At 34.0% G+C, this 17,757-nt stretch overlaps 1 protein-coding gene across 7 annotated transcripts in view; it reads left to right on the top strand.

Annotated features, from left to right (window-relative positions):
• The first annotated feature begins 642 nt into the window (after positions 1-642).
• The window catches only part of FNBP1 (formin binding protein 1), a 183,923-nt gene continuing 166,808 nt past the window's right edge, over positions 643-17,757 (top strand). For 4 of the 7 annotated variants that reach the window (XM_051980188.1, XM_051980184.1, XM_051980182.1 and 1 more), the window contains exon 1: positions 647-969. In XM_051980188.1, the coding sequence (XP_051836148.1) occupies positions 946-969 (24 nt within the window). In that variant the 5' untranslated portion in view covers positions 647-945. Of the gene's footprint in view, positions 970-17,757 lie in introns of all 7 variants that reach the window. The other 3 variants (XM_051980187.1, XM_051980185.1, XM_051980186.1) reach the window with 2 other exon arrangements.

Genomic DNA, 17,757 nt, shown 5'->3' with positions numbered 1-17,757 from the left:
GTACTAAATCCCGACCTGCTTCCCTGCTCCCCCATATCAATACAATGTAGATAATATTGTAATAATGCCAATCCCACTGTACTACATTCCCTTGCTTTCCCAGCCAAAAGTTGCTTGCTATGTGGAAATTATCAGGATGGTAAATTGTTATTTAAGGCCTTCAAGGAAAAAGGATTATTAAATCCAATGTAGTATTAAGTACAATAGTGTTACTGCTTACAGAGTATTATTAATTATAATTGCAGAATGCCATCAAAGGAACAGTGGCTGTTTTGCAGAGCAGAGTAGACCATTATTATTAATAGGAGTGATTTTGTTTTTATTTATTTGGGAGTCCTCTTACTCAGATCCTTCAGCTCTCCTAGCGTCCTTCCGGTCCTCTGAGCAACGCATGCAAACTGTTGCTCTACTTTCCTCCCTCATTTACGCTACCAGATGGTGGCGCCTTGACCCCGGGGTGGTGAGTATCAGAACCCGAGTTCGCAGTCTACCTCCTGTTCCTCCCTCCTTCTCCCCTTCCCCCTTCAGCCTGCTGAGCTACGCGCGCGCGCGCACGTGAGCTAGCGAGCGCGCGAGCTGTCAGTGCTGCCCCTCCCTCCCCGCGGTGTCTGGCGGCTGCCGCGGCTGCCGTTGGCTCCTCTGGCCATTTTGCTGTGGAGCGGCGAGTGGGGAGGAGGCAGAGCGAGGGGGTGGAGAGGCAGAGAGTCCTGCAGCCGGTGTCGCCAGAGGAGGCTGCGGGCTGGGCTGGGCTGGGTTGGGCTAGGTTAGGTAGCCCGGGTGGACTACGACGAACGGAGCTTCAGGCGTTTGGAGTCACCCGCCCCAGAGACTCGGAGCTATAGCTGAGGGAGAGCGGGAGAAGAGGGGAGGGGGGCGGCGGCGGCCTTGGACGGGGGACTCAGAACTGGGACTGGACGCGGATCTCCCCTCCCCGTCCCCTGCACCATGAGCTGGGGCACCGAGCTGTGGGTGAGTGCGGGCTCCTGCAGCCTCGGGCGGAGGGCGCGCCCGGCTTGGCCCCTTGCGCGTGTCTGTGGGGGCGATCGGGGGAAGAAGGGGCAAAGGAGAGGGGGCGTGGAACCCTTAGGGGGCTGGAGGAAAAGATCGGCGGGAAGGGGGGCGTGGAATCCTGAAAAGAGTGTAAAAGAATTCTCTCAGAGGGTGGGGAAGGGGGACCGAGAGGAGGGGGCGCGTGGAATCCTCCCCATAGGAGAAGGAGTAAGAGGGGGAGGGGTCCTCTTTTCTACTCGGGGAGAAGTTCTGACGCGGGGAGAGGCGGAGTCCAAAGATTTGAGGGGATCTGTGATTACTGTGTTAGATCTCGGGATAGGAGGATTCCCTTTTTCCTTGGAGAAATGAGGGGTGCAGAGGTCCTGCGTTATTATTGATGGGGAGGGTATTACAGTTGACGAGTGGTTGTCCTTGCCACCGCTACCCCAGCTTGAGGGGACATTGCCGGGCAGGGCGGGGAATCAATGCTGGAATAAGGTTAAGGATTGGATTTGGGGTTACTGGGAGCAGAAGCAAGATCTTCCTCTTAAATAGGGTGTGGGGTTTTAGGAAAGTATTTTAGCTCTGGAGAAGAGAGTTCTGATCTCGAAGTAGGTGTGGGTGTGTTGGGGAGGGAAAAGATTTGGGGCTGGTGGGTGGAGAAGAGGTGCTGTTTATCGCCCCGGAATAAAACTTGAGATTTTTTTCTCTTTGAGAAGGAGGAAGGAGCAAAGCTAGTGTCCTTAACATGAGGAAGGCGTATGTTTGAAGTGAATTATCTCGACCTCCAGAAGAAATAGCTAGAAAAGGGGGGAAATGAGTGTATTGGTAAAGGCAGCATGAAAGGTGAGCAGGTTACTGTTGGCTGCTTTCTGTGGAGGGAGCTTTGGCTCTTTGGTTGTCATTATCTTTGAAGAAGAAAAAAGAGCTTTGTATTTGGAAGCTCAGTTACTGGGCGGCCTGATGGTTTCTGGAGGCAAAGGACAGTGTCTTTCTTGTTAATTCAGGTTTTGGAAAGCAGGGGATCGTGGAAATGATTGTTTCTCAAAAGATTTTAGATGGGACCGAAGGTAAAAGAAAGGTTTTGCATTATCTGACCAGACTATTTGCGAGTTAGAATTAAAATACTGTGAATAAGAGTGAGGCTATTTTTTTCGACTAAGTATTTTACTTAACATCTTATTCATCTGAAGCATTATGAGAGGAAAAGGTCGTGGAGGGTAGTGTGAGGCCACAAAATTTCCAAGGCAAAATAAAACAAGGTTTAAAGTTTTTACAGAAATCTTACGCATAGTGGCCTAACGGTTTTTACATAATCATTTCTTTGCTGAAGCCCTGAAAAGATACGTGCAAGCTGCAATCTTAGAGGAAGAGAATTCATTAATTATAAAAACTCACTGCTGTCTTAAGATTTGCTTTTTATGTTTGCAGATACACCTTTTGTAACAGGGAATTAAAATATTTGAATATATCTAGTTAGAAGAAATGTAATCTACTGTTTTAAGTATTATGTCATTTGATCACTTTTTCTCCTTTTCTATTTTTCTTCCATACGCAATTTTTCTAAGAAAAATGGGATCGAGTAGAGTAGGATATGATAAAGGAGCATATTGAAAATGACTTTTAATGAGGAAATCAATATTTTGCACTGCAATCTTGAAAGTGAAAATACAGTAAATTTTTGGATAGACATATACTTTTAGGAATTAGATATTAGAAGTGACTAATATTAAGGTGGCAACGCAGAGAAAAAAGCTGATAAAGTAATTCCATTTATCCAGTGTTAACACATTTTATTCAGTTGGATAGGATAGCTGTGAAAAATTAATTGGAAAATAATTATGAGGCAGCATGGTATGCTGCTAATCTTGGAATCAGAAAGAACTGGGTTCAAATTTCACCTCTATGTAGTAAATCTTGGGCATATACTTAGGGCTTAATAAATGGGTGTTAATTGAGCTCTTATCTACAAAATGGAGGATATCTGTAGTAGGACTCAGGATCATATATAGCTCTTCTGCTGCAAAATTTAAAGTCCCTATGCAAATCAACCATAATAGCAAGAGGAAATAATTATATTTTTCTTATTTTACCTGCTATTTGTAAAACTGAGTTTGTCAACATAAATTATTCAGTTCCTTTTATACACAATATACTAATAGTATAAAGGAAAGGAAATAAATACCTATGCTAAAATTACTCTGTTCTTGAGTAGCTTGTAGTCTTAATGGGAAAAAAAGGTACAAATTTACGGGTTATTAAGGCAAAATTACAAAAATAGAAACCACACTCTGTATAGAATAATAACCAAAAGTGCTCTTAAAAAGATAAAATACAAGCATTCATAAGTGTGGCAAATTGTTTTAAAGTGTTTTCTTTTATCAGCGACCATATGTGAAAATGTTTTAGACTTAGAGAACTTAGTGGATTACAAGTTGGGCTTTGAGAAGCCTGGTTTCAAATGCTTTCCTCTTATTAGCTCCACAAATATGGGCAAATTACTTAATTTCTCTGAACCTCAATTTCCTCATTTGTGAAATAGGGCTAATATTACATTTGGCACCTGCTTCACAGATAAATGCCAATAGTATATGGTTACATTTTTAAAGTCTATAGACTGTCATACTGAAATTGCTGTGAAATATTGAAGTGTTTGTGAAATCCTATGAAATAAAATGCTAAGATTGTCTTAACCCCTCAAATTACCTTTTTTTCTCTCCTATTAAAATTCAGTTAAGAACCTGTTATTGTGTTGTTATATACATCTATGATCCCCGAATCATCATTCAGAGAAAGCATAGCAATAACTGAGACATCATCATGACACTAAACATAGTAAACATTGTTTTTTTTTTTTTACCAAAAATGCTTATGAATTTAGAGCTTAACTTACCAAATCAATGCTAATATCTGACATATAGCACTTGAAGATTGGTAAAATCTTTTCTGTATATTTTCATTTGAGTACTAAAGTGCTATAAACACAATTTTACACAGACTTGAACATTTTTAATCTAAATCTATCTCATTCTGAAATATTCACTTATGTGGCAAAAAGATACTCTGATAAAATTTAATTCATAATTTCCTCAAAATTGGGCAAAACTAGACAAAACTTGATATGTTGGAATTTCATGAATCTATCTCATTTAATAATTATTTGCATTTATGTTATAGTAATTGTGGTATAATAGATAGAAAGCTCACCTGGGAGTCAGAAATCCCTGAATTCAAGGTTCTTCTTTGGTTTTTAGTACTGACTTTAATTCCAAGCAGATCATTTAAACCAGGCAACTATCTAGCCGAAAAAACCTGCTTTTAAAGAAGTATCTTCACCTGAAGTTCTCTACCTCTATGAAATTGCCCAAGAAGGTTTAGATCCAAAAAGTATATTATAAATCTGAAAACTTGTTTTTTAAAAAAAGAAAATTTTATTTCTCATATCAAATGAATATTTATTTTTTAAAAGAAGGTTTATTTGAGGGCTCACATGAGATAATATATAGAAAGCTCTTTCCTAAGCTTGAAGTGCTGTGCTAATAGTTTTCTTGTTGTAAATAATTCAGAAAGTTAAATTCAAAATTCACAAGCTCTTTTTGGTCAAAGAGGATGCCCATTATGTTTGGCAGCATAATGTTGGCTAGTGATTGAGGGCTTTCTTTGAATGGTGGCTTTGGGATTCTGTGCATACATAATGACATAATGATAGGGTGGTAAAAGCTAACTTTGGCAGAATTGTACTTCAATGGGTAAAAAAAAATGAGCTGGGGGTGGTCTTAAGTTAGGAATATTAGGTATTTTAACATTTCATAGGGTTTCATAATATTGACTACTTAATCACATTGTTAATATGACAATCTATAGAGGCTTTTAAAATATATATCTTAATATGTTTAGAGTAACATTATAGTGTAAATATTATGGATTTAACTATATCACAAGTTGAATTATGCAAAATTAACACTAAATTAGAGCTTAGTATTTCATTTGTATACTTTTGATTTGATTTTAACCATGATTCCAAATCTCAGTTATAAAAGAGTTCCACTGAATTTGTTTATATTATGCTTCTAAATTGTCTTGTTTATAGACTCTTGCTACTCAAAACTTAAAAAGTGTTATAATAATGCAAAATTTATTAGGCTACCACCTAGGACAGGAATTTTTTATCTTTTTTTGTATCATAAAGTCCTTTAGCAGTTGGATGAAAACTCTGGAACCTTTCTCAGAATAATGTTTTTAAATGCATAAAACAAAATACATAAACTTATGAAGAAATCAATTATTTTGAGATAGTTATCTTGAGATATATATATATATATATTTTTTTTTTTTTAAAGTTCCTCAAGCCTAGGTTAAGCGGTACGTAGATAACAAAAATAAACACCAATATAGGAGTTTATGTTTTTATTCCTCTTAAGAGAGAATAGGTGAGGTGCTATTTAAGCATTCTTTTGAAAATATTTTTTTTTCTTTTTTCTTTTAAGCTGGTAGTTTTTATAATGAAGATTGGACTGGAAGAATCAGTGATCCAATATTTATTAAGTGCTTGTTATGTACTAACCACGGTGTTAAGATACACATGCAACAAAAAATCAATACCTACTCTAAGCCTTATATTTTAACACAGGAAAGAGAAAGTATATATTTATATGTACCAAATAATATAAAGTAATTAAATGTAAGGTAGCTTGAGAGAAATGTCACTAGCAGTTGAGAAGATCAGAAAAGATCCTTTCCTTTAGAAAGTGGTACTTGAAGAGGGAATGGGACCCATGTGTGCAAAAATGTTTGTGGCAGCCCTTTTTGTAGTGGCAAGAAACTGGAAACTCCCCATCAATTGGAGAATGGCTGAATAAATTATGGAATATTAATGTTATGGAAAATTACTGTTCTGTAAGAAACAATCAGCAGGATGATTTCAGAGAGGCCTGGAGAGGCTTACATGAACTGATGCTAAGTGAAATAAGCAGAACCAGGAGATCATTATACACAGAAACAACAAGACTATATGATGATCAATTCTGATGGATGTGGCTCTCTTCAACAATGAGATGATTCAAACCAGTTCCAATTGTTCAGTGATGAAGAGAGCTATCTACACCCAGAGAGAGGATTGTGGGAACTGAGTGTGGACAACAACATAGCATTTTTACTCTTTCTGTTGTTGTTTATATTTTGTTTTCTTTTTCAATTTTTTTTTGCCTTCTTCATCTGATTTTCTGGTGCAACAAGATAACTGTATAACTCTGCATACATATATTGGATTTAACATATATTTTAACATATTTAACATGTATTGGACTTCCTGCCAGTTAGGGGAGGTGATGAGGGGAAAGAGGGGAAAATTTGAAACAGAAGGTTTTGCAAGGATCAGTGTTATGTTTTGTAAATTAAAAGCTTTAATTAAAAAAATTAATAATAGATGAACTTATATACAAATATAAATCAATAAATAATTGTTGTTACAAAAAGAAAGTGATGCTTGAAAAAATCGATATGTAAATATATAGACCTATAATTTTAGAAATTCTCTTTCTGTTCTATGTATGTAGAAATTCCCATTTTATTGTGTACAAATTTCAGAAAAAAAATTAAAAGAAACTAATGCTTGATTTGCATCTTGAAGGTTGAGAAAGATTCTGTAAGGTTCAGTTTTGGAAGGAGTCCATTTCTGGTATGAAGAATAGTCAATGCAAAGCCCCAGAACTGGAGATGGACTAAACAGAAAGAAAGAGAAGGCAAAATGTTCAGTGAGTCTAGAAAGATAGGTTGGGCTTAGGTTGTGAAGGATTTTAAAAGCTAAACATAGGAATTGACATTTTATCCTAGAGTTAATAAGAAGCCTCAGAAGTTTATTGAGTAGGAGAATGACATGTATATGGCTTTAAGAAAAATCATTCTGTCAGCAATGTGAAGGAGGGACTAAGAGAATCTTAAAGGCAAGTAGAGTGATCAGTAGGCTCTTTCAGTAATTAAGATGAGAGGCAATAAGGACTTGAACTAAAGTGGTGTCTGTGAGTAGAGAGAAGGATTCAAATGCAGGAAATCATGTAGAAGTAGAAACTACAAGATTTAGAAATTGATGGTATATATTTCAGTGAAGGAGAATGAGGAGTCAAGATTAATATCAAGGTTGTAATCCTAGGACACTTGACAAAGTATGTGGGAGAGGGAGCATATGTGTTTGGAGGGGAAAGATAAATAGTTAAGTTTTGGAAATGTTGAATTTAAGGTGCTTTCAGATTCTCTCTTTGAATTATACAATGGGTAATGGGCCATGCAGGAGTTATTTGTCTCTGGGGAAAGATTGGGACTAGATATATAGATCTGTGAATCATCAGAATAGAAACTATAATTAAATTCATAGAAATTGAGAATGTGTTCAAAGAGAAGACAGGATAATAGAGTCTTGAGTAAACATCTACAGTTAGGGATACAACCTGAATAAACCAGCAAAGGAGATTTATTAAGAGCAGTTTGGTAGGATAATAACATGAAGGAGTAGTCCATGAAAGCCCAGGGAGAAGAAATCCAGCAGGTAGAAATAATTAATAGTGTTTTAAATATAACATTTAGGTCAAGAAATATGAGTTCCAGAAAAGATGATCAAATTTATCAACAAAGAGATTACTGGAGACCATGGAGAGAGAGAGCAGTTTCAGTTCAGTAATGAGGTAGGAAGCCAGATTGAAAAGGTTTGAAGACTGAATGAGAGAGGGAAGAGAGGAATTGGAGGACAGAAAAAAAAAAAAGAGGCAACTTCTTTTTTTAATTAAATTTTTTTTAGTTAAAAAAATCAATTTTCTCTTCTTCCCACCTTTCCTCACCCATTAGAAAAAGATAAAGAAAAAAACAAAACTTTTATAATTTATATGTAGTCAACAAAACAAATTACCATCTAATTTTTTCTTTTCAGTTTGCACCATGAGCCCATCATCTCTCAGGAGGTGAGCACTATCGTTAGTCCTCTGGCTACATGGCTAGTCCTTGCTTGATCAGAATTTTTAAATCTTTAAAAATTATTTGTCTTTACTGAGTTGTTATTGGGGTATCATTATTCTGCTTGTGCTATCAATTGTTCAATCAACTGCTTCTGTTTCATCTGCAAATTTTATTCAAGCAAATTAGTTTGGCTCAGAAGAGGAGAGATAGAATGATAGTTTGAAGAATTGGTAGGTCTGATGGTTTTTTTTTTTTTTTTTTTTTTTTTTTTTTTAAGGATTTGGGCCTATCTGAAGGTAATAAGGGAGGAACTAGTTGATAAAGATTTGAGAAAAGTGGTCTCTGGGGGTTAATCTGCTGAAGAAAACAATGAGATTGAATTCATGTAGAGGGTGGGCTTTAGCAACAAGGACTGCCTTATTGTTAGAGACTGAAAGAAACTTGGAAAGCATAGAGGATTGATGTGAATAAATGCTTGCTGATTAATTGAGAAATATACATGTATTTATATGTACTGCACATGTGTGTGTATATCAAATTTAATCTTTTTATTTATTCTTAACTGAACATATACTTGCATATTGCAGTCTTGCTGCTTTAGACCTATTCGTAACTTGAATTAAACTAGGTTTTTGGTTCCTTTACTTTTGGAAATACTAATTATCTCTTTTAACCATTTTAAAATTTATTCAATTCTTTATCCTTAAGCATTCTCCACATTTTTACCCTCAATTTGTTAGCCACAGCTACCAGAAAAAATTATTTAAATTGCTGTAGTAGTAACTAGAGTAATATGACTGAATGAAATCAAATTTTGAGTAAATTTCTATAATCCTACATGGAGAAGTAAGTTATCTGATACTTCAACTTTGGAGATAAAAAATATATTTTTATTGATGACTTTTGTTTTTCACAAAATCTAGATTTTCCACTATATCACACTTCCTTTTTCTCATGCCTTCCAGCCAAAATTTTGTTTTCAGAAATAATGGCATCACATTTATTGATAAATTTACATATACGCACAGTGGAGATCAATAGCTTTTACACACACTTGTTTGACAGTGGTATGACATGCTAAGAATTTGAAAGATTGTCCAAGTTTCACCTACTTCTTAGATGTAACTAATATTGTATTTCCTGCTGTATTACTCATTTGTTTCATCATCACCATCCATCTTCAAAAATAAATAGGTTTTGTTTTGACACTATTTTCAAACTGCTTAAAATATATGAATTTAATAATAAATTTGTCTAATTAGAGTTAAAACATGTGTATGATATCTTATGGAATTAATATTTTTAACGTGAAATGTTTGTGTTAGTAATAATAACTTGCTAGTTGGACTATATGTGATCTAAAGATAGATTTTTAGTAAATAAATTTTACTTGGGAGCATTGAATTTCTCTATTGATTGTTTAAACTGTTCTATATGGAATAAATTTATAAGCAAAGTAGTTTGTCATTCAGAAAGAGGATCATGACATCAAGGAGATAATGCAAGTGAATTGAATTTGAGTGAGGGATGACTGTGTAAAATCACCAGCCTTACTCTCTAAAGTCTTTTGAGTCCAGTAGCAAGATATGGATTTGGACAATTGGAGATGGCGTTGTAGAGGGAGACATTGGACTTTTTAATCTGAAGTCTTTATCAGGTCTTAGCTTGACTGAGGCAATGTTCATTTAGTGATTAAACTTTTAGGTAATAAATGAAAAAGAATTACTTTTTTTTTTTAACCTAATCTAAAAAAAAAAAAAAATCAATCTGGAAGGGAAAGGCCCTCAGGTTTTCTGTCCAAAATAGGAACAATTACTCTTTATATTCACCCTGAGCCAATGGGACCCAAAGTATGACCACTTGGCCTGGAATCTATTGTTAGTCTATTTATGAGTGCTGGAGTGATTTGGGTTTAAGGCATGACCTATAAATCCTAAGATATCTTGGGATCTTTCAGTGATCAAAATTTATATTCCTTTGGGCAGAGTACCTGCAGAAAGAGGTATGATATCCTATGTAGAAAGAGGGAAGGAAGTGAAAGAAGAAAGGGAAAGAAAAGAGAAAAGAAGGTTCTGTATTTGTTCTATTGGCCATTTCTAGTTGAATCCCCAGTGGGGCAGCTTCTACTCTTCCTCACAGAGATTGTGGATTGTCCTTCATTCTCAAGAGGACCATGACATCAGGGTGGTGATGCCATGACATGTAAGGGAATTGGATTTAAGTGAAGGAGGACCATGCAAAGTTACCAGCCTTACTTTCTCCTCTGGAGCCATCTGGGTCCAGTAGAAAGATATAAATCAGGGTAGTAATTCTTTAAGAAAGAAGACATGGGCTTTTAGTAAGTAAGATGACTAGTTAGGTGACTACCAGCCAGCCCTTTAATTCTCTGAATCTTAGTTCCCTCATATGTAAAATGTGGTAGCACTGCCTACCTCAAAAGTATTGTTGTGAGGGGAACATTTTATAAAGTAAATGCAAATTGTTATAAATCAATCTACTCATAAATCATAAACCTTTCTCATTCTGCTTTTTAGACTTGCATATTCCTTAAGGGTAAGGACTGTGATTTAATTTATCTTTAATTTGTGTCTAGTACAGAATTTAGCTTATAATAAGTACATGATAATTTTTTTAGAATTTTAATTGTAACTTTCCTTTTTATTTCTTTTAACTATGAAGTATATTTTACGTGAGATTTCATAACCTAAACTGTCTTAAGTTGTAAATCAGTCCAAAAGAGAGGAAAATAATAATTTTGTCAATCTTGTATTGTTTTCAAATTTACAAAGTGATTTTCTAATGACTGCTCTTTCTGTTACATATTAAAGCCATATTGCTTGCATTGTATTTAAATTAATGTCTTTCTTTTTAATTCAAAAAATATCATTCGGGACTTATGTGTCTATTATTGTTTTTGAAGTTTTGAAGTTTCCTCCACCTACCTTATTAAGCAGGCTTTTTGATCTGAGGCTTTCCTCTCCCATTCATACATTTATTAGAATATATTTATTAGCAAATATAATGGTATTTACATAGAGTTTTTCTTTCCTAGACCATTTAATCCTTCATGTACTGAAGAACAATGAATTAGAGATGGTGGTTTAGGATCATTCCAACAACTGATTCAGTTTTCTGATATCAGCTTAATATTTAGATTTAGATAATTTATATGGAATAACATTTGTTGGGGACATGATATTTGAGCTGATTCTGGCTTATAAGGTAATAAATACATGAGTATACTTGGAGCCAGTTTGAACATGTTCCAATCAACTAAATTTTTTCTGTGAAAATTTACTCCTCAAAAAACAAAGACTTTATTCAAATCAAGACTTGATTGCTTTGTTGATTGTCTAAACTTGAGAAAGTGATGGAGAAAATGTGAATAATACAGGTTAAACTTAAAAGTGTGTCCTGCTTATATTATCCCTACAGAACCAGTTTTTAAACATTTACCACATCATAACTTGGTAACAATGGATAGAACATTGGACTTTTGAATATAAAAATCCTGGATTTGAGTTTCTACTTTGCTATTTACTAGCTGTATGAATTTGTGCAAGTCATTTAATCCTCCTTCAGCCCGAGTTTCCTCATTTGAAAATAATGGTAATTTCTTATAGTGTTACTTAACTGCTTAAAAACTAGCACTGTTGAAACTTTCACAGGGGCCTTTAACTAAAGGTTAAAGCAGTCAAGTTCAAGTTCTATGACTTGACCCCTTAGACTATGAAATCAGTCAGTTGAAGAGTTAGAAAAAAGGTTGGGTTTCATTATGCTAACTTTATAGCCTATCATGGGGCTTGTCTGCAATCTCCACCAATTATCTATTTCTTCCTTCTGACAAAGTGGCTTATGGCATATTTGTTGTTATTTAGTCTACTTCAGTTAATTCTTACCTGAGTGTACTGTGTTTTCTCATCTCAAGGTCATGATTTTTTTATTCTTCTATATCTTTCAAGACCCAATACTGTCATTTTCCACAGGATCTTCCTTGATAACTTGATAAGTAATTTTTCCTTCCTTAAATTGTCTTTTTTTTTCTTCTCATAAAGAGACGACAATAAGCATTTATATGGAGCCTAGTATGTGGCAGGCAATGTGCTAAGCATTTGACAAATATCTTATTTGAGCCTCACATCAACCCTGTAAGGTAGCTACTATTATTATCCTTTTTTACATTTGAGGAGAATAAGGCAAATAGGTTGAGTGACTTATCTAACTAGAAAGTGAGTCCAGATTTAAACTTGGCTTTTCCTGATTCCAGCCCCTGTGATTTAGCTGCATCATTTAGTAGCCTCTTATTATATTATCCTTTATACTATGCTTATCTTTATCTGCCTTTTTTATTGAATATGTTAAAATATATGCTAAATCCAATATGTATAAATATATTTATACAATTCTCTTGCTACACAAGAAAAATCATATCAAAAAAAGAAAGTAAATGAATAAGAAAACCAAATACAAGTGAATGACAACAAAAAGAGTGAGAATGCTATGTTGTGATCCACATTCAGTTCCCACAGTCCTCTCTCTGGGTGTAGATGGCTCTCTTCATCACAAGATCATTGGAACTGGCCTGAATCATTTCATTGTTGGAAAGGGTCACATTCATCAGAATTGATCATCAATCATATAATATTGTTATTGTTGTGTACAATGATCTCCTGGTTTTGCTCATTTCACTTAGCATCAGTTCATGTAAGTCTCTCTAGGCCTCTCTAAAATATCTTCCTGATCATTTCTTATACAACAATAATATTCCATAATCTTCATATACCATAACTTATTTAGCCATTCTTCAACAGACGGGCATCCACTGAGTTTCCAGTTTCTTGCCAATACAAAAAGGGCTACCACAAACATTTTTGCACATTATATATCCTTTTTTTTTTTTTTTTAAAGCTCTTCTTCTGGCTTATAAACTTCTTGAGAATAAGTTAACAAGCAAAATGTCTATTGTATATAAGACAGTGTACCTAAGTATATAAAAAGTGAACTGATACATTCCCTTGCCTGAAGGTGCTATAGTCTAGTACTAGGAGAGTATGTGTAAAATATGTGTAAAAATAAACTGGAATATGCATTAGTATATGTTTTAAGTGCATTACAGGTCAAATAGAGTGAATTGGGAGATTCAAAAAGGAAAGAATCACTTCTAGCTAGGGAGATTAGGTATTGTGCCTTACTTTTATTTTTATATCTCCCTAGGACTCTAAAACTTGAACATAGTCACAATAATATATATATATATATATATATATATATTTTATACATATATATATTTTAGTTTCATAGTTAACTAAACACTTGCTCCACATATAATTTTAGTGCCAATTATTTATGTTAATCATACACTTCACTTTTTAAAAATTATCTTTTGCTACTTTCACTGAGAGAAGGTGTGTTAGTTATAGCAAAGTTATGGGGTGATAGATAGCCTCAGTGTTCTTCTGTTTGTGTGAGGAGAAATTAAAGAAGGCTTTCAGTATTTAAATTTGCTGAAGTTGTGACAAACATAGTAGGACATGGGCAAGAGTTGAATAGGATGGATAGGTGTGGTAGATTGCAATTTGAATCATTGAAGGGAATATCCAAATTGATTAGGTCACAAATCTATTTAAAGTTGGGTGGTATTTTTTTTAAGGACTAGTAAAGTAAAATTATTTCTCAGTATGTGGTTGACAATGAAATGTAGTTTTTTGGAATTTGCCCATCTTAATTCTTGCACTGCAGTTATCTGATAAATTATTCCTCATGAATGCTTAACTTTGGTTCTAACTGTGCTATATTAAGTATTTCTAAATTTCTAAAAATTTCTAAAAAATCAAAACTGAAAGCATATGAATGTGTGTAGATGTCTGTACTCATATATCAAGAGAGGAAGCTGTGGTATAGTGGATAGAAAGCTACCTTAGTGATCAGAAACACTTGATTTCTATTTTGGGGGGTGGGGTAAACAGTATTTTTTTTTCCAATTACATGTAAAGATAGTTTCCAACATTCATTTTTATTTATTTATTTATTTATTATAGCTTTTTATTTACAAGTTATATGCATGGGGAATTTTACAGCATTGACAATTGCCAAACCTTTTGTTCCAATTTTTCCCCTCCTTCCCCCATCCTCTCTCCCCGATGGCAGGTTGATGAATACATGTTAAATATGTTAAAGTATAAATTAAATACAATATAAGTATTCATCAACATTCATTTTTAAATAAGATTTTGAATTTCAATTTTTTTCTCCTTCCTTTTCTTTCATGAACCTTTCTTCCCCAAGGTGGTAAGCAAAGTGATTTACATGGGCAATTTTATAAACATACTTACTTCTATATTAGTCATATTATGAAAGAAGAAACAGAATAAAAAGGAAAAAAAAACAAAAATAAAAACAAAAACCCAAAACAGTGAAAATAGTATATTTCGTTATGCATCCTGCCTCCATAGATTTTTCTTTGGATGTGAATAGCATTTTCCATTATGAATCTTTGGAAATTGTTTTGGATCATTTTATTGCTGCAATGTGTCAATTATGATTGATCATTGAACAATATTGCTGTTATTTTATGCAATGTTCTGGAGGAAAATTTAATTTCAAATGTGTGTGAATAATATTTTCCAATATGAGTCTTTGAGAATTGTCTTGGATCATTTTATTGCCGAGATGTGTCAATCATGATGATCATTGAACAATGTTGCTGTTTTCCTGGAGGAACATTTAACTTCAAATGTTAATTATTTCATGTGCTGTGTGAAACTAATGCGGTGTGTTAGCCTAAATAAGTTACATCTTCAAAGTTAACCAAGGTAATCTTTTGAGGCAATAAGTTCTTCTGCGGACTATTGCAGAAAAGTTGCTGATTTGTATTAGGAGAGGAACTTTATGGAATTACAAGTATGTATTCTCTGTGTGTGTTTTTACATGTATAGTGAGAAAGAGGGAAATAGAATAAGAGAGCATTATGTAGTTTTCTTTAGACATTTAATTTTGGCAACCTTTTAAACTCAAGATTGAAAGGACAGAAAGAGAAATGACTAAATGATTTTCCCCTTCCCTTTCCCCCATCCCCTGCCCCAGTTTTCAAGTTTTTTTTGTTTTTTTTTTTTGGTTTGTTTTTTGTTTTTTTAGTTTTCAAATTTTTAAGTTGACACGTTAACACTTAGGTCATACTTGAAGATGCAGAATATTTGGTCTAAATGTAGAATCATCTGACTGTAGTGTAAAAAAAAGGGAAAAATAAATAATTGTAAAGCTTGAAATAGACATTGAAATTTGAATGTAACTAGTTTCAGATTTAAATCTTTATATATATGAATCATAAAAGACATAGTTAAGACAAAGTAAGGTGCTTAACTATATGTCAAGCACGATTCTAAGTGCCAGGGATTCAAATAGGATAAAAAAAAAGGAGAGAGAGAGATAATATTTGCCTTCCAGGAGCTTACATTCTAATGGGGGAAGACAAAACAAAAGGGGAGCTGAAAATTAGGTAGTGAGAGGAAGGATAAAGATACTCTGCATAACATATTTAACATATATAGGACTGCTTGCCATCTAGGGGAGGGGATGGAGGGAGGGAAGGGAAAAATCGGAACAGAAGCCAGTGCAAGGGATAATGTTGTAAAAAAAAATTACCCTGGCATGGGTTCTGTCAATAAAACGTTATTATAAAAAAATAAAAATAAAAAAATAAATGTGTTTCTTATTTAAAAAAAAGAAGATACTCTGCATAGTGATGTTTTTAAAGTCCACAGAGTCAGCAAAAGAGCTGGGAAGGGAATGAAAATTAGCTAGCCTGAGTCCTTCTGTAAATTGGACATCCCAGAACGTATATTCCAGGGTGAGAAGGATTCAGGATAGTTAGTTCCAGAGTGAAGAGGCCTCAGGAATAGAAGGAAGTTCCAGGTGAGATAGCAGCTTAGACATGATTTTAAAGTCCATAGATAATCACATATAGCAAATAGCAAGTACATCTATTTATCCAATCACAGAAGATATACAGATTAGAATAACTGTTTCTTCTAATTGAGGTCAAGGACCACGTCACTTTTGTCTTTGCATTCCTAACACCTACTACAATAATACATTTTTGATCAGAGCAATTTTCAAATCAATCACAAAACAATAAGAATGTATTAAGTGTCGAACTTATTTATTATCTTAACATGATACTTATTACCTACTTGATGATTTATTTGAAAATTACTTTAAACAAAAATATTAACAAATGGCCAACCTTCTAATGATGAATATTGTGACACTTAGTTGTACTTATATACTTGTATATAAATTGTATTTATATACTATGTACTTATATAAAGTATAAAGATAAATTCCACTGCTGAACCCACACTTAAAATCTTTCCAGGTTAGTTATGCCTACTAAAGCTTCAGCTTCACTGACAATTTTCAAGAACCCAGAGTAAATATAGTGTCTTGACAGATTTTTTTAGAGAGGATGTAGACTTAACTCCATTCTTGAATAATATTAGCATTTTCAGGTTTACAAACAACTTTCTTCACAACATCACTATCAAGATAGTACAAATGTTGTTAATCCAATTTTATGATGCCTGAACTAGTTTCTATTTATTGTTATGTCTTATATAGGATGGATATTATTTATTCCTTTTTCTATTTGTTTGCAGTATCTCTATGCCCTAGTACTTGGGAAAATTTGTAAAGGTTGCATTAAGACATATGTATATTCTTTTGCTGTTTTAGAGTTTTAGAAAACTCCGTAAGTCTTTAATTTTATTTCTTCAGCAATTTGTTTACTTCCATATTTCTCTTTTGTTTATCTTATCCAAAACTGAAAGATGGGATATTGAAGTCCCCTGTCACTATTGTATTATTTTGCCTGACTTCTTATAGATCCTTTTATGAATTTAGATGCTAATGCATTTAAAGCATTTATGTTTGTTGCTGGTTTTAGTTTGTTGTCTATGCTTCCTTTCAGCATAATATAGTGTCCTTGAGTATTTTAATTTTTAAAAAATATTTGTTTTTTGCTTTTTCACAAATAATGATTCTAATGCCTGATTTTTTGGATTCACTTGCTGCATAGTAAAAATTTCCCCTTCCTTCAATTTTATTTTGTGTGTATTTCTTGTAAACAACAGATTGCAGGATTTTGTTAGCCAGTCTGTCGATCTTTTTCATCTTATTGGATTGTTTAATCCATTCACAAGAAAAGTTATGAGAGTTAGGTTTATAGTTTCTTCCATTTGTTTCTAATATTGGATTTTTTCAAGTTATAGATTTCCCCTTCTTTTACTATAAACACAGTACTATATATATTCAGTTACTTTAGCTTAATCTTTTTTTAAGGTGGCTCTATTCATACTGGCTCTCTTTTCCTTATCTCCAGTCCTCTCTCCCACTCATTGCCTCTTTCCCTTTGGGGTTTTGTATAATAGTGCTTTTTTTTTTTTTCCTTAACTTTTATCTGGCTATTTAATTCTTATAACACTTTTTCACTTTCACTTTCAGTTAGTCAAGAAGATTTTCCTTTCCTTTCCTCCCCTTCAATTAGTCAGTTTCATTAGTTTTCTTAATTTCATTTTTTGTGCCTCCTTTCAAAGGATTTCTCTCACTCTCTTCATTATTCATCTTTTTGTCTTCTCTAGACCCTCATCCTTTGATTCATGACTCTTATAATTATCTGGCCTCTCTTCTCTGTATTTCTTATTTATTGAAACTTTTCAAGGTATATATTCTAGGCCTTCCTCTCTAGGAACTTTATTGTCACTGCTGTGTAAAAATCTTTAGGTGGATTTCCTTTTTCTTTGTGCCTTACTCCTAGAACAAAGCTAA

This window comes from Antechinus flavipes, chromosome 2, assembly GCF_016432865.1.
Source record: "Antechinus flavipes isolate AdamAnt ecotype Samford, QLD, Australia chromosome 2, AdamAnt_v2, whole genome shotgun sequence".
Taxonomy (NCBI): domain Eukaryota; kingdom Metazoa; phylum Chordata; class Mammalia; order Dasyuromorphia; family Dasyuridae; genus Antechinus; species Antechinus flavipes.
Note: the sequence above shows the minus strand (reverse complement) of the source record. Positions and strands in the feature narration are given on the sequence as shown.